The 23,243-nt window shown below is 41.0% G+C and overlaps 1 protein-coding gene across 1 annotated transcript in view; it reads left to right on the top strand.

Annotated features, from left to right (window-relative positions):
* The window catches only part of ADAMTS6 (ADAM metallopeptidase with thrombospondin type 1 motif 6), a 278,857-nt gene extending 265,199 nt beyond the window's left edge, over nt 1-13,658 (top strand). Inside the window, exon 24 of the mRNA XM_041767368.1 lies at nt 10,524-13,658. Coding sequence (XP_041623302.1) covers nt 10,524-10,633 — 110 coding nt within the window. The 3' untranslated portion in view covers nt 10,634-13,658. The remainder of the gene's footprint in view (nt 1-10,523) is intronic.
* The last annotated feature ends 9,585 nt before the right edge of the window (nt 13,659-23,243 follow it).

The following is a 23,243-nucleotide window of genomic DNA, read 5'->3' as shown; positions in this document are numbered from 1 at the left end:
TCTGAGCCTCAACCAACATCCTTATTATATAATTTACTCTTTCAGATAAAAACAGTCTTAATCTACACCAATTCAAAATTGTAATTTTAATTTGCAAAATCTCTGGCTCTGATGCCGTCTACTTTTTGTCCCTTTAATAAGGGACATTCTACTCTGTATCGTTCCAATTTTAGTATATGTGCTGCCGAAGCAAGCACAATAAGGGACATTCTAGAAATCTAACTTTTCTTCTCTTGAGAAGGACTAAAAAAATCCATGACAAACCAAAGTATTTTTCTTTTTTTTTTCCAAAGTATTTTTCATAGCAAAACAATCTCTTTTAAGTGATCTAAATAAAAATATCTCTCTTATATAAGACTGCAGCAAACAGCTCTACCCATCATAAATTATTAGCAATCAATCACATGGGTTTGGAGGTCCATTTTTTTTTCTGAGTAGAAATATAAAAGGTTGAGGTAGAAAAGAGGATATAACTATCATTATATTACTCTGTGTAATTTTGGTAGGCCCTTTAAATTTATAATCCACCTTATACATTTCATATACAAAAATATCTGTATATGTGTGTATGCACACGTGCACATGTGTATTATAATTATGACAAGAACCTTCCAAGATTTGATATTACTGATGAGGAAACTGAGGCACAGAGAGCAATAGTGACTTGCCCAAATTATGAGACTAGAAAGTAGTAGACTCGGGACTTGAACCCAGATTTGGCAAGGCCCAAGGGTATGTCAGTTTCAACCACATTTTTATGCTATTCTTAATTTGCTTTTTAAGTAGGGTATTTTAACATGAAAACAGAGCTTCGGGTTATAAAGTAGCAACACTTCATCATAAATCATCAATCATCCTGAATCAGTAGATTCAGGCTCAGTCATTGCTGAAAGAACTGGCTTTTTAACATGCCCACAGTAATATATATGTTGAAATTATGTTTATAGCTTCATTTTGGGCATTTTAGTAATTTCTCCAAAAGCTTTTCTGTCGTGGTTAATTATTATACATAAGCTTCACAGCTGGAGATGCAAAGTTTTCAGAGTGGGCAAATTATCATTTGCAACTGAACTTACTTCCTCCTGTTTTAAAGAAATTCTTTTAAATGGATAGATGTTAATATGAGGTTTCTTGAATTATTTGGAGAAACACCTCATGGTCATTTAATCTGCCTGGCCAAATCACTTTTTATTAATATTAATTTGAAGTAAGCAGTTAAGACAGTATTTTTAGCCTTCTTAGTAAAGGAGGAAACTTTTAGGAAATTATTAATCCTGCAAAATATGACTAACCTTAGAACTATTATTCCCTAAAGCTGCTGAGTCATTGAAAAGAAAGACGATCGCTCTTAAACGAAATTAAATTTAAAGTGGGTATGTCTGTCATAACTTGTTTTTTGTTCTCTTTGGCTTCCCAGTGGCATATATTGAATACATTTAAATACCTATCTGTTCATTTCATCAGGAGCTAATTATTGAATGCTTGCTGTGGCCAGCCTTGGCCATTCATTATGGCAAATTCAAGTGCATTTATAAGTTCATAGTCTTACAGGGAAGATACTTAAGAAAAAAAAAAAAAGGAAGATAGAAGATGTTATGTGGAGCAGGTGACATAGTGCTAAGAGAATTCAAATGGAAGACCAGTGACTTTAACCTTTTAGATCAAGGCGAGCTTCATAGGCTATGTGGTCTATGAACCAGCTGTAATGTGTACTTGGAAAAATAACCCCGTGTGTACCCTGGGAAAAGAGGATGAAACAGTTGAACTAAATCATAAATTGTCATTCTTAGAGATATGAAATGAGCAGATAACATGGATTTGAAAAGAGAAGAGGTTCTTGCATGAAATTAATATGAGTAATCTAATATGGCTTCTGGAAATCAGATCAGGGAGAGAAGAACTGCCTGTTACCAAGGGAGAGTTGGGAGGAAAGTTTGGTAGTAGGGAAAGGAGTAGACTCTGGTTACTGAAGGAGAGTAGAAAAGGACCCCTTTTCCCCCAGCAGAATCAGGTTCTCTTGACTGTTAGTGCGAGCCTACTGAGAAACTGGTTCAGCCCTACCCCAAGACAGAGCAGGACCAAGGGAGATCCCTTGGGATCTAAAATAGAGTTTTTCAGAGAGGGTCTCTAAGGGTGAAATGGACAGAATCTTGAGAATTGTTTTAACAGCACAGTGTAGGAATTGATTCCCATTCTAACATTTTATTATGAAAATAATAAAAAGTTTCAAATGTAACAGCAAAGTTGAAAGGTTTATACAATGAACACCCACCCTCTGGAGTCCAATATTAACATTTTCCTGAGCTTGATTTGTCACATATATATCTCTCTGTCCATGCCTCAAGGTAATGGTTTTTAAATAATGTGCTCCATTCACTCAAACATTATTATTTACCTAGCAAACATACTGACTGTGTGCCAGGCATTGAGACTATGAAAGGAATGTGACAAAGGTTCTTGTCCTCAAAGGGAGCACACTTTAGCGGGGGTGGCAACAGATAATTCTCACATATAAGCAGTACTCTAACAGGATAGAAAGAAGTTACCATGAGTACACAGAGGAGGGAGCAATCAGCAGAAACATCATGGAGAAGGCAAGCTTGAGTGGGGCAAACAATTTGTCAAGAAGACAGGGAGATACTGAGCATTCCTGATAGAAGATGAGTATGTGCAGTCATGGGGACATGGAGGTAGTTCAGTATGGGTGCAGTGGGTTGGCAGATTAGCAGGCAGTGGAGATGTGGCTACAAAGAGAGACACAGGGACTTGGTTTTGGAGAGTCCTGCATGCACTGGAAGACAGGACTCTATCTACAAGTTCTAGAGAACAAGTGAAGGAAACTGGGGAATGACATGCTTGGCATGGCAAGAGTGGGAAGGGGCAGAGAGAGGTCAACCTTGTATGGAAGAAGAGTCTAGGCTTGAGACGATGAAGGCTTGAACTAAGGCAGATATAGTAGAAATCAGAAGGAGAATAATGAGTTGGAAGAAATAATAAAATGGAAAGAATAAAAAGAACCCGATGAATGATCAGACATGGGGATGAGAGATTTGGAGGTATCCACTATGACTCCCATTTAGATTTTGGCTCCTGGATGTTATAAATCATGATAAGGAATTCAGGAATCTATAAGGAAGTTAAGCACATTCATCTCCAAAAGCCATAATAAAATAATGGAATTTAAGTAAGATTTTTAAAAATAAAAATAAAATAAACAATGGAAAGAGATGGAAGAAATGGAGGGAGGTTAAGACAGCAAAGAATAACAAGAGAATGAAACTAAGAAGTGGAGCATCAAGATGTTAAAAATAAATAGTAAGAGGGAACTAGAAGGAAGAAGGGAAATATAATTTGCCATGTTCAACATCTGCTTTAGTTTTTAATTCTTAAAAGCCTTCAGTGAAGAGTTAAAGCATTGTAGGCTTGATTTTGACAGACTGCCACGATGAAGGTAACACTGCGTTGCTGCCGGGAGTGAATTACAGACACACTGGGTATCACTGCATCTGAAGTACTACTCAGAGTAATTTTTTAAAATACATCTGGCAGCTAGGGCTAGTCTACTCAAGCTTACCTGAAATTTTATCCCAAATGCCATTTTATTCATCTTTATGCAGTTTCAGGTTCCCTTGTAGTTTATATGGTGAGTCTTTTCAGCCTCTCAGTAGCACAAGGCACTTTGTCATCTAGTATTTATTACTGCCAGGTAATAATTCATGGTGTGCCATGAGCTGGCAACCAACCCAACAAAGGTGTGGTCAGTGAACACTGGTTTACCAGCCTACACTCTCTAACAGTGGCTTTGGTGGGTCTCAGTCTCCCTCAAATGAACAACTCAGAGAAAGCCTTAACAGCTCCAGAAATTTCATAAGACCCCCAGAACAAAAGAGCTACTGGATTTGAGGTTTAAAGTGGTATCTGAGGAGTTGAAACCAGTGAAAGAAATAATAAAGGTCAGTTGAAGACTTTGATTTCAAGGAGGTGAGGAAGAGTACTTTTTTTTTTCCTTTGCCATTTTCAAAAGCTCATAATGTACCTTAGCACTCAGGATCACATTCCTGGCTTCGGGGTTTACGGGGAACCCTGGGATTTGTGTTGGGATCATACCACCTTGAGGATGAATGTGGGTGGCATCCCGGGAATAAGACCGGGTAGAGAAACAGAAAACAAAGTGAATGACTTAATCCATGGTAAGATGAAATTGGAATCAAGTTTTATAGTTGATATCATCTTGCTTTGAGGATGAAAAGTTGGTGGACTGTTCCCATTGCAATGAATGATGTCAAGTTTCCAAGTGAAACTTGATAGTGCACCCTTTTCCAGTCTGTCTATCTGACATATCAAAGGCTCAATTACAGTTTTTTTTTTTTTCAGAAAAAATACTTTCACATCCCTCACCCCCGACTCCTGCACCACACATTCACACACACAGCCTTTGCCGTCTCATGTCTCACTAGGCTCTGCATCTCCTTGGGCAGTTTGACAGAGGCACAGCTGGTTGTACTTTTGTAATCCAAAAGATAGACTCTAAGATGCTTAAATCATAACTCTGTACTTATGTGTTCTGCCTCTGAATCTCATAAAGAGTTTACAGGCACACAGGGTGTGCATTCTCCAAAGAAAGATGCTGAATGGTCTTGAAAGGATATGTACCCCAGGCCACTCCAGTGATAGCCAGGCTTTGTAGCATTTTATGAAATAAGTGCAAGGACACTACATTTCAGGAGTTGCTCTTGTACTCCTTAGACCAAGTGAAGCCTTCAAAGTCACAATGAATCTGAATCCAGTTGCATCCTAAATTCATAAGCCTCTGTTCAGTGGGAGTATTTTGAAATCATGTCTTTTAGGTCAGAGATTTGAAAGATTAATGTAAAGCACCTGGGAGTTAAAAAAAAAAAAAGGCTGGCATATCAATGATAAGTACATTCATGTGTTGCCTATGAAACAGGTTGTCTTATTTTATCATTCAACTCTACCAGAACCCAGATTACCAGTGAGACCCACTGTGGCATACCTGACAGGTTACTTAAGATTCTAATAATGGGTTTAGTTCATACAGTGAGGCCTAGAGGTTGGCTTTCAGCCCTTGATATATTCCCAAATATCCCTAAGAAGAACTTGAGAATACTCCATAAATTGTTCTTCCCACCAGAAATATCTGGCCTTGGGCAAAGTGAAATTTTATTTTTAGGGAAATGTGTGATGTAAAAAAGGAAAGACTAATTAGGTCCAGAAAATATTTCTTAGAAACCACACAGTAAGGACCTCTTACCCTTCCAACAGCCTCACAAAAGAAAAGGTAGAATGAGTGTCTTGTCTTTTCCTCCCAGGACAGTACTCAGCTGGCACATGATGATGGCAGAAGAGGAAATCCTGCTCCTTCATCTTAAAATCCTTGACTGTGCCAGCTTAGATTCCACTTACCTCAAAAGCAGTAGATATAAGTGTATCTGCGTGAAGAAAATATGACAGTGAAGACCATACTTTTCAAATAGATTAATTGCAGATTTGTAATGATATTACAAAAAGGTTCTACTCAAAGGATTCCTTTTAATAGGTCTCTTAGTATAATAGTTTATTTTTAGATTATATATTGCTTAGGTATAGAGAAGCTTTTGGTTATTAGATGTTTGGAGATTAGCTAGAAATCAGTGCCCACTGAAAATCATTCAGAAACTAAAATAGAACATTTATTATTGTTTTGATTTCAATGGAAAACTGTTTATGCATAGCTTTTCCAGAATGGTTTTATCACAAATGTAAGCTGTACTGTGTATTGATTCAAGGGTGAGAAGGTCATTTCATATATTTTTTTAAAGTTTTTATTTAAGTTCCAGTTAGTCAACAAAGTATATTAGTCTCAGATATAGAATTGAGTGATTCATCACTTACATTATTTCATATTTTTAATGGCTTTGACAATAATATGACATTATTTCATATTTTAATGGCTTTGACTGAGACAGGCTAGTGATTAAATTTTATAATTAAGGCCTCTCGACTACATCAGCAGAATGTCATGAGTCAATTCAAGAGCTTGCAGCAAGTCAGTCCTCTCTAGGTAAGCTAGAAAAGTGGCAGATGGGCTGAAAGCCCTGGTATAATTTAATACTGCTCCTAATATATTTAAGAATTACTTTCAGCTTTTGGTAATAGTGGGGCTTTAAAACTTCTTGGTGTGTCTCAAATTGCCTTTCACTTTTGTCATTTTACAGACTTGGAGGAGGTTAAAGCTAAGGAAGAGTATTCAGGCTATTTCAAATACCTATGACCTAGAACCTTCCTTTAAAAAAAAAAAAACCCTACTCATTCTCCAGGCACCTAACTGGCTTAGTCTGTGGAGTGTGCAGCTCTTGGTGTTGGGGTTATGAGTTTGAGCCCTCTGTTGTGTGTAGTTTATTTATTTTTTTAATTCCCCTTTTCTAAGATGGTGAAGCAAATTTTCTGATGATGATGCCACAAGGATTGACTCATGACTTTTGGTATCAGCCAAGAATACAGAAGTCTTGACAGGCAGAAACCTTTTTGTTGTTTCATGCCAAGAATGCTGCCAAAACTGAGGGGTCCTCGCCGTGGCTCTTAGACTGAGCAGCTGTGTGATGAGCCTAGTTTCCCCAACGTTTGTGAGCTTCAGTTTTGCCATCTATATAAATCTGATGTTTTATATAATAAAAGGATTAAATATTGGGGATCCCCGGGTGGCTCAGCGGTTTAGCGCTTGCCTTTGGCCCAGGATGGGATCCTGGGATCCTGGGATCGAGTCCCATGTCGGGCTCCTTGCATGGAGCCTGCTTCTCCCTCTGCCTGTGTCTCTGCCTCTCTCTGTCTCTCATGAATAAATAAATAAAATCTTTAAAGAAAGGATTAAATATATAAAACCATCTATGTAAAGCATCAGCGTTACATACATCACAGGATTAAATACATGAATATGTAAAACCACCAGGCAGTTCCTGGCACACAGAAGGCGCTTAATCAATGATTTATAATGGCATTGTTACTGGATTAAGCTCTTGTGGCGTTAAAAGACTGAGAGAATGAAAGACTGGCTATGGTTGACCTTATCTGGTAAATAGATTTCCATCAATCCAAAGATTGGTTCTCCCTGTCTGGGCAGTCTCTAGAAGGCAAAACCAAGAAGTAGGAAGGGAGTCTTCCTTGGTAACCCTCCTTTGTTGGAGCCCCCACACTCCATCAAGGCTCCATGTCCTCTGGCAGCCCCAGTGTCTCCACTTTAATAGCTCATCAAGGCCTATTGTCCCAGTCTTAGCATCCCCAGCCCTGGCTCGTCCCCCATGTCTCCCCATCCCACCCCATTATGATGTACCTGCTTTCTGTTTAATATCTATTCGTTTAATTTGTTTAATATCTATCTGTTCATTTGTTTATGTGGCCAACATGTAACCCTTCCTGAGAGCCTAGGTACATTTTGACAGGGATCCCAGAGACATGACACACGATGATCTCACAGGCAGAAGTGTTGGTGGTAATAATAATAATAATGAGAGCTAACAGACTGAGAATAGACTGAGTGATTCCTCTGTGCTGCACTTTGTAAGCACTATCCCATGTGTGTCACTCACCACATCCTGTGGGCAGGTCTTATCATGAGTCTCTACTTCACAGATGAAGAAACTGAGGCTTAGAGAAGTGAAGGAACATGACCCAGAACAGTCAAAGGCAGGAAGGAAGCAGCTCTGGAATTCACCCCGAGGCCCAGCTCACTCCAGGCCACCCCTAACACTGTGTTACACTGCTGGGCCAGGCAGGTCTTGGGTGCTGCTAAGGAGCGCCTACCTCTCTAAGTTTGATTCTGCTCCCAGGACCCAAAGAGTTTCAGTTTTATTGAAATCAACTTAGTTGATGACTAACTTGAGAGGGGTATTGGAAAGTTCAGAGAGGGACACCCTGGCAGCCGACCTCCAGCCTCCCCCGAGGCTAGACACTGCTCCTGGCCAAAGGACCCACCGTGCCCTGGGCCTCTGCATGCCCAGAAGAGTCCTCTCATTTCCAGCACCCACCTAAGAAGCTGAATCCCAAGTTACTTATATTGTAATAGACCTTGAAATCTGATTCCATGACAGACAATAACTGATGAATAAAAATATTCTTAAGCTGTTCCTCTCTCCAATTACCCCACCATCCACCCATTCAGGCTAGGTCTACAAGAAAAATCTGAATTTTCCTGTATTTTGCTCATCTCAGAATTTTCCTGGACCAGCAGGAACTCTTCCAAAAATGGAGTAATGAATCTCGCAATAAAATTGAACCCCAGAAAATACTGACTTGTGTCAACAGGACAGCATTTTCTCAGGAGTAAATCTAAATATTGTGTCCTCATCGAGAAAGTCAGAGCACTACTTACTGTCATCAGGTGGTAAGAGATAATAACTGATAGTGGTAATTTGACGTCTTACACTTAACCAGTGCTGATAAACCTTGTATGCACTGCTCGAGGTGGCATCCTAGGATGTCCGTGTTATGTGTGGAGGTGAGAACTCATGATCCCCGTTTACAGTTCAGGCACAGAGAGGCTGTTTGTTCAATAAAAGAGAAAACTAGGATTAAACCAGGGCACCCTGGCTTCCAATTTTATTTCCCTGTACTATTAAAGTAACCAGTCTTCCTCTACCTATCAACTACGTCATCTTTATAATTTTTGCTAAAATTTATTTTGTACTCGACATGATCCCATCAAGCCCTGCTGCCGAGTCTGAGAGGAGTAGTCTGATGGCAGGCTGTCTCATTAGAATGATGATTTGGAATTAAAGACAAGTGACACTGTGTCGGCTTGTCCCATCATTTTAATAACTGCATTACCTTGACAAGATGCCCCTCTTGGTAACACCGATAAAACTTTTCTTCTTCCCCACAAAAGTATCCTTAGTTTAAACCCATCTTGGTTACTTTTTACTGATCATGACAGAGAGGAAATGCCACCTCCAAATTAAGATATATGGAGATCTTTGCATCTCAAATGCATACTTGATTCACAAATATCATCTGATTTCTCTTTTTTTTTTTTTTAAGTGCAAAGCTTAAAGAAATTTTTCTTGTCTCTCCACCCTTCTTTTCAGCCAAAACTTGAATTTATGGAGAATCCTAGTGTGGAAAGATTCTATTCAGATTCCTTCCCACCTATTATTCTCTTTAAGTCAAATCGTTTGAATAGTAAGGGAGTTCAATGGTGGCAGTTTATGTTTGCAGAAGACTGAGGGCTCCCGTTTAAAATTTAACTCTTTCACTGAAAGAGCCTGGAATATGAGATCAATAAAGTTGTCACCTTACTTTGCAATAATAATGGAAAACTTTCCCATTCCTTCGCACGTAATTTCTTGAGCTTGTCATATGCCTTGTATACCATGCATATGATGTCTTAGAACTTCAGTGGATTTCTGAAGCCAGCAAAAAACATGCAGATAAGCAAGCAAGTAAGCAAGCAACAACAAAACTGTCCTGTTACACTGAACTTCACCCAGTGTTCCGCCTGATTCTAATTACCTTCAGCAATTTACCCAGGATGCTTCAGTATAACCACCTGGAAAAATGAGGGTAGAACTCTGATTCTGGGAGGCATGTGGAAATTTAATTACGAGGTTTGCAAAGTATTTTAAAATCCCCCAGATAAAAGTGACCAGAGGACTAGAGACGAATATCATTATTAGAAGTAGTAGGGTTACGTGGGAGTGAGAAAGGTACCGAGGATCAAAGACCGGTGTCCCTTTCTCTACACTGGCCCCCTAGCCCCCATCTTCTGCAACCAGCCTCAAGGAGAGATGGAGAAAGAATCATTTATTCACCTTCTGGCTGCAAGAACTGCAGACCTCAACTGTGGCAGTTCTAGCACTGAGGAGAAAACACACATAGGAAAAAAGAAGGCCATGTCTCACTTCCAAATTAAAAAAAGACATTTCTACATGTTTCCATAACCCACAGACTGCTGCCATTTGAGGCCAACCCCTCAAAGTTTTCCTCTTTGTCTAGCATAGTTGCTGAATCTAGGCCACTGTCAGCAATCCTTTTCATTCACCCAGGCCCATCCCCACGCCTCACAGATGCAGAGATTCTCCTGAGACATGTGTATTTTGGTATCAAACAATGCAACTCATGTTTGATTTTGGATAACCTTGCACTGCTGAATAAAATAACCCTTGAGAAAGAAGCAATAAAAGCGCTGTAAGAAAAATGACTCATGTTTCCAAGCTGTCTAAAGTGATCACTTATCCCAACAAATGGTAATTCTTTCAAGACACAGTGGGCATGCACCATACTTATAAAAGTCTGGGAGAAAAGCCTTGCAATCATTTTTTTTTTTAATTGTGTTAAAATCTATCAAAAGAATGTTTCTGGTAGGCTGTACCAGACAGGGTATGCTTAAAAACAAAAACAAAAACCACATGGATGTGGAAGCCAAGGTGGATTGGTGCAAGGGGGTCCTTGCTGAACATGCAGTCTCATTGGCTTGTTTATGCACTTGTTTATGTGCCTCTAATTGTTTTCCATTTTCTGCCCCCATTCGATAGAGTGCAAAGATGTGAACAAAGTGGCTTATTGCCCACTGGTGCTGAAGTTCAAGTTCTGTAGTCGAGCATACTTCAGACAGATGTGTTGTAAGACCTGCCAAGGACACTGACCCATGGAAAGCCAGAGAGAGCGCCTTGTCATTTCATCTTGGAAATGCGTCCATCAAAGAGAGCCACCCAGAGGAAGAGGATTGATGTCCTTGCAAATGCATTACCCTGTGGAAAACGTAACCACTGGTCAGCCCTAGCTGACAGGATTTCAATATTATTTTAACTTCTGTGAAGTGGGATTTATTGATCCAAAGTGCTGGACACGGTATTAAGGAGGGAATGCCAGATCGGAGAGATCCAAACAACACAAGGAAACTTGCTTACTGTGGAACGTTTGTGTTCTTTCGAGTAAATCCAATAGCCTGTTTACCTCCTTGGACCATTAAGATAATTTTTATTATGGACTTAGCAATGACACTGAATCCATTTGTATTTAAAACTGTTTAAAATGTAGCTGTTATGACTTGGTCAACTATGGAAGTAAAGAAGATTCAGAAATCTTAAGTCATAGCTTAAAAATATTTACTATACTCTATCTCACTACAACACACCACAATTTAAATTCTAAAACGGGCTTTTAACTGTAATTTAAGGAGCAATTATAAATCAAAAGTAATGAACGTTTGTATTATTTTTCTTCATTCCACGTAATTTCCTTAGGAATAATCCCCCTGTTCTGAACACTGCTGTGAGCCATATATAAACTATATTAAACTGAACAACAATGAAGGACTGAGTGTAAGGCAGTGCATCAGTTACTGCAGCTGTGCAAGTCTATAAATCCTGTGCTAAAAGACTGTGGCCAACTTGCCATCGTGCAAGTGAAGCTGAGATTTCCATTAAAACTTTAAGAGAAAAACATTTCAATTTCATGCAGAAGCCAGACCAGGGGGTACGGTAGAGACTGAAGAGCCAGGCCTTTTGCTGCCATCACACAAGATGCCTCAGTTCTTCCTCGAGTTACCCCAACTCAATCGTGTTTACATCCTCACCGGCCACAGAGCAGCTTCCGCCCCGCTGGATTGTTGCACGCATGTTGAGCTTACTGAAACGATGCCGTGCAAAAGATAGACTGGCTCAGTAACAACCAGGCAGACCCTTTTGCTGACCATTGTGATGGGTTCCAGATGTCCCTTCTTTGATATAGCAGAAGGGCATTTATTTATATGAGAGCAAGTGTGTGTGTGTGCGGGCGCTTTTGAGTGCGTGGGTTAGATGAGTGTGCTTGCACATTAATGTGCTATTTCTGTGAGTTTTAAAAGTAAGCAAGGGGTAACAACCAAAGAAGAAAAACTCATGAAGCCTAAAGACCATAAAGCATAATTCTAATAGTCACTCAGCCAACTATTTTGTATTTTTTATGGATACTCTGAATGGCAATTAAATGTGAAACCCAAGTTTCTTGGGTAAGTCAAATTCTAGACTCCAATCCAGAATCCTAAATTTAATTGATTAGCTCATACTTTCCCTCTCCGCAAGCTTCATATCATGCTCATCAAGAGATTCAACAGTGGGATTAAAAGAGAGAAAAAAAGAGGGTGCTTGTTTATATTTTGTACTTGAACCCTTGTAGCTTGCATCAGGGTCTTGATGAATGTGCTCGTGTCCTACAGGTGTGTACACCATGCTGCACCAACACCTCAGACTCCTACCAAATGGGCGACTTTGTAAAGATACTACTTTCAGCGAAAGAGTATGTTTGACTTAAAACCCATCACCGTGTGCTCAGAATACACATCAGGTGTATCACCTACACTGTGACCTAAGGTAGATGATTAGTTTCTTTCAGAAAGGAAAAGAGACAGACTTGAAAAACCAACCTAAACTTCAGGTTTGCTATGGACAGTCAGCTTGGGATGTTGTTCTGCACACTCAGTCGTGGTCATCACTATGTTTTCACCTGCTTTCTCTTTCAATACATTAGCTCGTGTCCCTGAGCTTGCCAGAGAAAGCTACTGACAACACACAAAAATCGCCAGGGACCCTATCTATACTGCCCTCAGAAGGCCAGCCAGGTGCCATCTAGTCCGTGAAGGGGAGGCAGCCCGTGAGCTATGCGGCCCCGGCACTGAATTCACTTGGCCCCTTACAAAGAGCAGTTAACTTGGTGCTAATGCGTCCTGGTAAAATAAATAGAAGACGAGTGGTTTCTGTGGCATTTTAGGCATAGGTGTCCTGTCAGGATCTGTTTTTCCCTAACATAACTATCAGCTCATGTTTTTATTCCAAGAAGATTTCTTACACTATTCAGTCCATTCTTCACCCCACCTGAAAACTAATGTTGTGAGGGTCGTTGCCCTGGGCCCCCTTGACTGACACTAGAAGAAGGGACAGCTAGTGTTCCTGCAGGAGTAGGCACCAGACCTGAGGCCAGGAGCAGAGAGCTTCCAGGCACCGCATTGGAGAACTCTGCTAAAGGGAACCAAGCACAGAATGTAACAGGACTAAACCTGAGTGGGGGAAACAAATCATATTCTGCAGCACATCACAGAACCGCTGCTAACTCTGTAGTCAACCACTGGGCTACATGATGCTCTCTTCCTAAATAATAGCAATAGGATTGTCAGTGGAGGCTGAGCCACCATGGCAGGACCTCCGAAAGTAGCATGCTATGTGGACTTAGGGAGCCCCAAGGAAATTGATACCCCATGGCTGAGAGCAGTACCTGCCACTGGCATAAAGCCTTGCCAAAAAAGGAAAGGTGAATATACCCACCTGATTAAAGCCCTTGAGATCTAAGTGACTCCCCCAAACAGTCCATTTCATTAGGAATTTTATTGGAGTGAATGTCACATAGGTATCCTTAATAATACAGAATGAAATTACCTTTGTATTATTGTGATTAGTTGTTGCTTATTATTTTATACTCAGTATTAATGTGGTACACTGTTACTTTTTTTTTTGCTTTTGTAAATTATATTCTAATTTATTGCCATGTTTCCTAACACTTGTCCTACATTCATTCTCCTGCTTGTAATGAAAATGAAAAAGTCATTGTAACACTTGATGGAGTGAAATTCCACACCAGGCACAGATTTTTTTTTAACATAGATAATTTAGTAAAAATAAAAATTCAGCTTGTAAGAATGTCTCAGATGAAAGTTGTCTATTCCCTGAAAAGCTGGTGTTAAACTTGTAGTATGGGGAAATCTGTCTTTTGGAATATCACACTACATTATCCAAATTATCCGGGAAGTATCCAGGATTGAGATAATTCATTGCATCCTTATAACCCTCCCCTGAGATTGCATATATTTGTATTTTAATACTCTTAAATACAAGGGCTTTGGGTATTTCTGGTGGAGCTCTAGCCCCAGATGCCACTAGTCAGCTATTCTAATCCCAGAAAGAAAGTCCAGATTGACCCATGACTCTTTTGCCCCCTCTTCCTTTTGCATTTCGTATGAATTCTTTAGCATTAGAAGAGGATGCAAGATACTTCATTGTGGAAAAGGTACTGAACAAAAGTTCATACTTGGAAGGATTTTTCTACTCGGATTCAGCAGGGAGCACAGAAACATGGACATAGTTTTCCACCTTAGTTCGGCCACTGCAGAGCTGGGGTGTACTAGCAACATGCAAAAGTAACTCCACAATTTTTGAAACTCAGCAAAATTAAGATGAGGGTGACCCTCCTGCATGCTTTGCTACTTGAGTATGTTCATAATGACAATTTATCAATGACCTTAGAAGATGTGGAATGCCCAAGCAGGTTGTGCTTCAATCTGCTTACCTCCATATCCACCCACACACATAGGCTTTTCTGCTACAAGAAATGAGGTGCAGTGAATAGATGGTCCTGGAGAGTATTTCCCCAGGGTCACTCTAGGAGCCAGAAATGGCTGGAATATTATGAAGACTCTGAGGCCAACTGTATCAACTTCCACTGCATTTGCAAAGGGTAGTAGTTCTGCTAGGGGTTGAGGAGGAGGCAATAACAAGAACTAAGTTTTGCCTTAGCTTAGGTTCCTCAGAGGCTAGCCTATCTTTCCATCGACAGTGGTTTTTAACTATTTTCTCTCTCTGAAATATCTAAAGGGTACTTTCCTACTTAACAGTGCAGACCCCAAGGACAGTCTACCCTCTGTGGAGATTCTTCTGCTCTCTAGAGAGCACTAGGATCAGCCTTAACCTTTTATGCTCCAAAAGATCAGATGACATTTTTCCCCCCGGGTGAATTAGGAAGAAAGTTGGGTATTGATCTTTGTAACAAAAATGTGTGAATTTGTGTGACTAGGATAAGATTCATTTCTTTTAAAAGATGAGGGGGGGAAATGCAAGTTAGGGAGAAAAAAAAGTCACAAGTCCAGGAGGACTGGAAAATTCTAAATAAGTGGTTGCAAGAAAGAGAAAAGATCAGTCCCTGAAAAAAAAAAGTGACAGATAAGCTGCATTTGGAATTTTGTCTCATATCACCAGAAAGTGTGGAATAAACTGACATCTGTTTTAAAAAATAACAGCTGTTCACAATGGTTTTGTGCCTCAGACTTGAAAACCTCAAGCTATAACTTAAAAAGAAAATGGTCTTTTCTCCCATCTTTTCCTCAGGAGGTTATTTCTAGCATTTATTGTCCTTCGTTTCATCCACAGATGGTATCTGAGGCCCAAAATCGAACGGCAGTTTGAGGGTGTCTCCACTCTTGGGGGCAACCAAGGTTATGCTTGTGTTGTCTCTCGGTTGCTGGCTCCTGTTAGCGCACTGAAAGCCTTGAGCCACACAGGTGATGAAAGATCATTTTCAGGGTAATAACACTTGATGTCCAAACCCCAGGGATTAGGGAGCCTGATTAGTCCTGTTCACCTCAGGGCATGGAACGTCATGCCGGACCAGTCTATATTTCATCGCTCCAGACTTTAAGTTTTTTTTTTTTTTTAAATTCCAACCAGAGATCTCTTCTTGGACCTTGGGTTGGATACCTTACCTTAGAGATGTTTCACATACGAGGGGGGAAGTTATCCCACCAGCTGCAAGCCTCACCGAAGTCAGACTGCCTTCTTCAGGTCATTGGCTCCACTGTGGTGGCTTCCACTAGCTCAAGGCCAGTGTGATTCTTGAAAGAGGCTGCTCTGTGCCCCCAGCAAGGGCTTTTGTGGATAGCAGGCCACCTTATGGGCCCACAGGGCAGTAACTGTGAGAAGAGGCCCCTGAAATCCTAAGCAAAGGTATCAGCAGGAAGTTCTAGTCCAGGGTGGCCTCTGTGTCTAAAGAGTAGCATCAGCCACGGTCATTTGTTTATATAACCAATATTTGCTGAGCACCTGTTGCACACAGGCTCTATGCCAGGCACTTAACACGTGTTCTCTCATTGAACGGGTTACAACAAAACTACGAGGACAACACTGTCCATCGCTAGGTAGACAAATTCCAAAACTGGGGCTCAGAGAGATTGCGTAAGTTGCCAGGGGTCGCAGAACGAGTGAAGGGAGTGTCACCTCTTTGGCACATGGAAAGAAGCTGCCCGGTCTGCATCTGGGACCGGGAAATTTGGAAGGATGCTCCTCTACCAGAGAGAAGGTGACTCACCAGGCTAGAGGAAATGGGTTCCGCTTTCCTGGGAAGCAGCGGGCCTAAGGCCCTGGGCAGGGCTCGGGGTCAGGGAAGGGTGAACTTTGGGCTCCTGTCTCCGTAGGTGGTGGTGTTCACTATGAAAATTCCTATGTCTGGTGACAAAATTATACACGGGGACCCAAAGTGGTTTCCAAGCATGTAGTTAGAGATCGTGGGAAGAGGAGGAAAGTAAAGGGCAGAGATATTCAAGGATGGATGGTGTCTGCAATGGCCGTTAGCAGCCAAGTACAAGAGAAGGCTCTTACCTCCCCTGAAATGTCCTGTTTTGAATCACAGAGCCTGTTCCTGTCTGACAGCCCCCCACACCATTTCCAGACATGCCAGATGGCCTCACTGACCTATTTCAACACAACTGGAGCAGAATGATTCCTGTGTTGGCTTCGGGTAAGTTTCAAGAAAGGTGGGTTTCTCTGTTACAGTGAGAGCGAGACCATCAGGTTGCTGCCAGCAAGCACATTCTTTGACCTTCTGTGGTGGGTCCACAGAGTGGAACCAGGTGTTCTTTCAGCCCATGCCAGAATGTACTGGCCGCCCAACTGGCCACCTGCCTCCACCCCACCGACCGGGCTTTGGCTGGCCCTCTACCAAACAGCTGCGCCGGGAGCCACAGGTGGCCGCCCACGCTTGTGCCCAGGCCAGCAGCTGCATTGGCCTGACTCAGCCTGGTGAGATGGACCTCGTGTGCCTCTGCCCCTCTGCCCCAACTCCTTCCCAGCCAGGCACTGCGGGGAAGGAAAATTAAACCTTAACTACACTAAAAAATGATTTTGTGGTCGAAAGGCAATCAAAAAACTTACTGTTCTCTTCTCCATCATCGATTTGGGTATTTTATTTCTTAATGATTCAGATGAACCTGTAAATGAAGAGACATTTAGTTCCTGTGTTAGGGGATATCTTATCATAAATATAAGCAAAGGTGCATGTATACATGCATGTATACATGCCTGGTGCTATCATATCTATAAATATAAAAACAAAGCAGGAATACAACTCACCTTCCAAAAAAAAAAAAAAATGTGTCCGGGAAATCATCCTAGGTGTCTAGATAATAACTACACACAAGAATATTATTTGATATACTGAAAAAACACCCACAAAAGTGGCTAAAATAGGAGTCTGAATTAAAGTGGGTAGAGGGACGCCTGGGTGGCTCAGCGATTGAGCATCTGCCTTCTGCTCAGGTCGTGATCCCGGGGTCCTGGGATCGAGTCCCACATTGGGCTCCCAAGGGGACCTGCTTCTCCCTCTGCCTGTGTCTCTGCCTTTCCCTCTCTGTGTCTCTCATGAATAAATAAATAAAATCTTTAAAAAGTAAATGAGTAAAGTGGATAGCAAGACAAAAGATGTTATCTCAGCCAAACTCATTGCCATAAGAAATAAAATGTTTCACAGTTTTAAACTGTAGAACAGAAAAAAGCAAAACTGAGAAATTAAATAGTTTATTTTGAGATTAAAAGGAGAAAGTTCTGAAACAAGATAATAACTTGGAGCCACATTTAGTTTTGAAGATTTTCTGAAAGTAGGCTGGGCTAGGAAGATGTTATTACCTACTATGCTTAGGGTTCACCTTCCCACCAATGTGGCAAACTCTTCCCGGAGGGAAATAGCGGGAGACGCACTGTTCTATTTCTCAACTGGAGAAACTACATGTACCAACCATCTCTTATCTCTTATGTCTAGCTTTTTTTTTTAAGTTTATTTATTCATTTTTAAGTAATCTCTACACTCAACGTGGGGCGTGACCCCCAGCTCAAGAGTTGCAAGCTTTTTCAACTGAGCCAGCCAGGTGCCCCTGACTTTTTAAATCGATACATTAGGACTTAACACTCCAGTTGAGTGTTGTCCCCTTCAGAGTAATCACCAGAGATCACCCTGTACTCATTGGGAGAGTAAAATCATCATTCAAGACAGTTTTTAAATTGTTTGTTTGGATTATCTCCCAGGGTAGAATCGATTTGAATTTTGCAAAAGCCCCAAACCAAGTCTGGTGAGTAATCTTCGTATAGTCATCTTGGCTACAGATACCTTCTGCGCCTTACAAATTGACCCCAGGGATACCACAAAAGGAACTCCAAATATGCTTGGGGTGAGTGACTACTTTAAAAGATTTCACTCATTCGTATACCAAAGTGCTGGTGCTTTGTCTAAAACTATTGGCATTGCTTTATAATCCAACTTAAAAATAACATAACATTTCACTGAATGTTTTACTACTGCAGATGCTAATATTATCTGGAAAACTGGGCCACCTGAAAGACATGTTATCTGCTAGGGAGCAGAAAGATCTCTTGACCTCCCAGGTTGAGTAACCCTTCGATCGAGAAAACCAAACCACTTCTTAGACCTGGAAGTTAGTGAACAGCTGTCCTTAGAGGATTCTCCTTCCTGGAGTCTCTGGAGCAAAAAAAACAAAAAACAAAACAAAACATAACAAAACAAAACAAAAAAACTGTCCTTCCAGAGGGCTAATTAACCAAGGTCTGTCAGCAACATTAATGAAGCTGTGGCTGAGTGTGTTAAGACTTGGAGCTGTGCTTCTTCATCACTGTGTCAGCAGCCGTGCAGATGTGCCCTGATTTAGACCATTCTACACATGTTGAATTTATGTAGCTTGAAGCATTTCCCATTTGCTTAAATGATAATTCTGAGATGAGCCTGTCCTCTAACTAGCTGTGTTGGGCTAACAACCCAGTTTTGAGTGTCTTCCTCATTGGCCTGTCTTCCTCCCGGAGTTATCAAGGAAGTTGTTAATGATGTGTAAACAGATACTATCTTAAGGAATTCTGAGTTTGTCCTTTGAAGACGATAATTACTCTCTATCTCACTTTGAAGTGTGAATTTTCACCATGGGCTTTTTATAAATCAGATACTCATCTATATCAATACATAAATCAAAATTTTTTTCACAACATTTTTGCTGGAACATGCCTTAAAATCCATGATTTTTACATACACACACACACACCCATCTCCCAAGAACCAAATCATTTCAGATTCATACCCTCTCTCCCTAAACAACTTGAAAAAAACCTCCTTGGGTGGCCAGGAATTTTTGTTTCTCAAAATTAAGAATGACAGCCATGGTCAGGGGCACGGTTGGAGTCCATTGTCACTATGCATCAAGAAAACTTCACTTTAAACATGTTTACATTTTCACCCCAAATAGTTTAACCAGATTGATCTTTTTTATCAACGTCATAATAATTCCATTGTCAATAATTAACTAGGAAAAAAACCCTGATAAGACAGGCAGAGGGGGTCTCTTTGGGGAGTTCTAACAAGAAGAGGAATGAGCGATCATGTATTTATTTAATGCAGTGTCCTCTGTAAGAGCAAGAGGTGCTGAGTGAGAAGTGTTTCTTAGACTTGAAAATACGTGATACAATATCCTTTGGTTTAGGCAAGAAATTGCCAACTTTTGTTTGTTTGTTTTTTTTTTATTCACATTGGAAAATGTCAAACCTATGCAAAAGTTAGAGAGACTAGTGTAGTGATGGCTCCTTCCCTTAGCTTCCACAATTATCAACATGCCCAGTCTTGTTTCCATCTACTCTTCTCTATGGTGGCTTCATTGAAGCAGACACCACCACGTCATTTCATCTTTAAATACTTTGGAATCTATCTCTAAAAGATGAAGACTCTTTTTAAAAAAACTAAACACTGTTAACAAGATATTTATATTTTCATCATAAAATTATTGAATTGGCTCAATACTGTCATCAGATTGTACACCCCACCTCACGCGCACCTTAGGGAGTCTATTCCAGGCGGTATTATAGGTGCATCCTGTCCCTTATCTTGTCATCATCATTATTGATTTTCTAGAGGAGGAAACAGGGGCCGGGAGAGATTGAGGGATTCCTTTTCTGGCAAGTTGAGCCTCGCAGGCTTGCAGAAGACCAGGATTTATGAGAAAACAGTTCTTCCACCACCAGTGCCTGTACTGTTTCTCTGTTGCAAATCACATTTGGGAAGAGGAACATCCAGGTCTTTGCTTGTCGGTCCCAGAAGAGTGTTATAAAAAACAAGTAACTCATGGAGAAAACAAATCCTCCTCTGGCCCCTCTGACCATGGCTGGTTTGAGCCTTAGTCGCATAAGACAGCATCCCATGGTGTAACTGCCTTGTTGCTGCAGATGACTTCAGCCGTGATTTTTTTTCTTTTTTCCTTTTTTTTTTTTTTTTTTTACAATCAGCACGTCAAAAGCTACTCTGGTTAACGAAACTTCTCTCAGACTTCCCCTTCAGTCTCCAACTCCATTGCAAAATTTCCAGCTGTAACCATTAGTAATTAATTGTAACCAGGCTCAACCATGGAATAAAGTGTGTAATTAAAAGTTATTTTCAGGGCAGCCCCGGTGGCCCAGCAGTTTAGTGCTGCCTTCAGTGCAGGGCCTGATCCTGGAGACCTGGGATCGAGTCCCACGTCAGGCTCCCTGCATGGAGCCTGCTTCTCCCTCTGCCTGTCTCTACCTCTCTCTCTCTCTCTCTCTCTCTCTCTCTCTCTCTCTCTCTGTGTGTGTGTGTGTGTGTGTGTGTCTCATGAATAAATTAAAAAATCTTTAAAAAAAAGTTATTTTCATAGGGAAGTATAGTGATGTTAACAAACACATTTCTGACAATTGATTTTTTTTAAAATGGGGTGGTGTAGAGAGAGAGAGAGCAATAAAACAAATACAGCAAATGTTAACAAATGGTAAATATAGATGATAGATAGATACATGGTAAGAAAAAGAGTTCATCCCCATAGAAAGTGTGTGTGTGTGTGTGTGTGTGTGTGTGTGTGTGTTTATGTGCATGCATATGTCGGTGTATGTGGGGAGGTAGCGTGCATGGGGGGGTGTATGGAGAGAGAGAGAGAGAGAGCAATAGTGTAAACACTAAAGTTGGGACACCTGGGTGGCTCAATGGTTGAGCATCTGCTTTTGGATCGGGGCGTGATCCTGGGGTCCCGGGATCGAATCCCGCATCTGGCTCCCTGCATGGAGCCTGCTTCTCCCTCTGACTGTGTCTTTGCCTTTCTCTGTGTCTCTCATGAGTAAATAAATAAAATCTTAAAAAAATAAAATAAAAATAAGAGTTAAAGCTTAGTGCACTACTCTTTTCTTTCCTTTTTCTTCTTTCTAAGCAGGAAACCAAGTGAAGTACAACAGTTGGATTCACAAGTCCTACATGTAAAGAGTGGCCAGAAAGGAAAGCAACTGGGCTAAAAACCAATTCTGAGTCCTAGTCCAAGAATGAGTTTTTCTCAAGTCAAAGCAGTGGTTCCCAGATTTTCAGATTTCATGGACCAGTAAAATTTCAAAACTACTTTGGAGACTGATGTAGAATTGGTAGCATTTCACTTTGCCAAGTAAGGATATTTAAAAAAAAAAAAAAACTATCAGTTACTATTCCCATAAAAGGTACCTTTCTAGAAGAAAGTACATTTTAACTGCAAAAAAGTGAATGCATTTCATTTCACTTTAGTAGAAGTCACTACGTTGTCCTCATTTTTGTATTTAATATGTTTTCAAATAAACTTTTCAGTTGCAAGTAGACAGAACTAAACAGGTGATTGAAACACCAAAGGCAGGACCGTTCCTAGGTGAAGCCCACTGTGCCACTAAGGCCTGGAGAACCCCAGGGGCTCCTCTCCCACCTTTTTCCTCTGCCTGTCTCTAGCCTGTCAGGGGGCTCCCTTCATCTGTAAGACAGCAACAGCAGTTCCAGGGGCACACACAGAAGAGCCAGCAGCCATCCAAGAGGAGAGGCTGGTGGTCAGCATCAAGGAGGAAGTTCAGAGTGTTCAGAGACCCCACACATTTGCCCTGCCGCCACCTCCCCCACTGCCCCCCACACTCCCTGGACACAGTGGCCAGAACTGAGCCGCAGTCCATATGCTAGCAACAACTCCTGGAAACTGCCTCTTCCACAAGGGACAGGGGTCAGCTGTTTGTTGGACCAAGGGACTATGTTAGGTCTCTGAAGGCGTCATCTGAGGCTAGCACGCCTGAGTGTGAAGCCCATTATTTGAGAGCAAATCGCTTAAAGCTTCCCTTGCTGAGGCCTGCAGAGCCTGTTGAACATCTCTCTAACAGTCTAAGAAACGCTTTATTTAGTTCCATCCAAGTTTAGAGCAGAGATCTGTGTAAATAATGCTCAAAGTCTTCCTGCATTGCAAGGGAGCCTGAAGAAGCCTGGCCAAGTGATATCATAGCTCTGTTGAGAAAAGCGTGAATAATCTCCCATCATTTTACCCCCAATTGCATATGGACAATTACTCATCTTTATTAACTGCCTTCTTGAATTATTCATGAAAGCAAAGGTATTCAAACCCACAGAACTGGCCTTGCCATATAAAGGAAATTGTAACAGCTCCTAGTGAGACTTGTTAGTGTAATTATGGGGAGCTTTTTCATATGTCAGACAAGCTATGAAAAATGTGATCAGCCCACAGACAATTTTAAAACACCCTGTTAGCCTGAAGTTGCAGTCGCTTTCATGATATGTACCACCCCTGAAACTGTGTAGAAGATAAATTGCAATGTAAGCAAAAATTGAAGATGAAAAGATTTCCAGAATGAGATGAGAGAATGAAGCAATAAGACAGAAGTTCTCTTCCCCCCACCTAACAAAATAAAGCAAACAAAAACAAAAAAGAAGAAGAATTAAAACAACAACAACAAACCCTACTAGCAGCAAACACTCTAGAGTCGTGGAATAATTTTCTGCCCTCAATATTGAAGAATAAGTACCTGAAGAAAAGTCTGGTACTGCCCCAAAATCTTGATACAAATTCCAGCTTTGCCCCCACCCATCCTAAATAGTATGTAGAAAAGAAGGTGAGTCAACAAGATCCTGAAATTCTCATTAATACTTTCAACCATCAGAAAAAGCAAGCTGACAGACTGAATAGGTGGTTCCTGGGAAAACAGGGAAATTCAAGAAGTCCCTGCCTACTGGGACCGCACGCAGGTTTGAGAAAAGCCACAATCTATGAAAGCACGATGGGCATGCCTCAGAAAGTCAGTGTAGACTTCCCATATGTTTCAGGAATTCCACATTTGGGTATATTACCCACAGGAATTGGAAACAGAGACTCCACGGCTTCCAGTGGC

This window comes from Vulpes lagopus, chromosome 8 (genome assembly GCF_018345385.1).
Source record: "Vulpes lagopus strain Blue_001 chromosome 8, ASM1834538v1, whole genome shotgun sequence".
Classification (NCBI taxonomy): Eukaryota; Metazoa; Chordata; class Mammalia; order Carnivora; family Canidae; genus Vulpes; species Vulpes lagopus.
The sequence above is the reverse complement of the archived record's forward strand: the minus strand, read 5'-3'. Positions and strand labels throughout refer to the sequence as shown.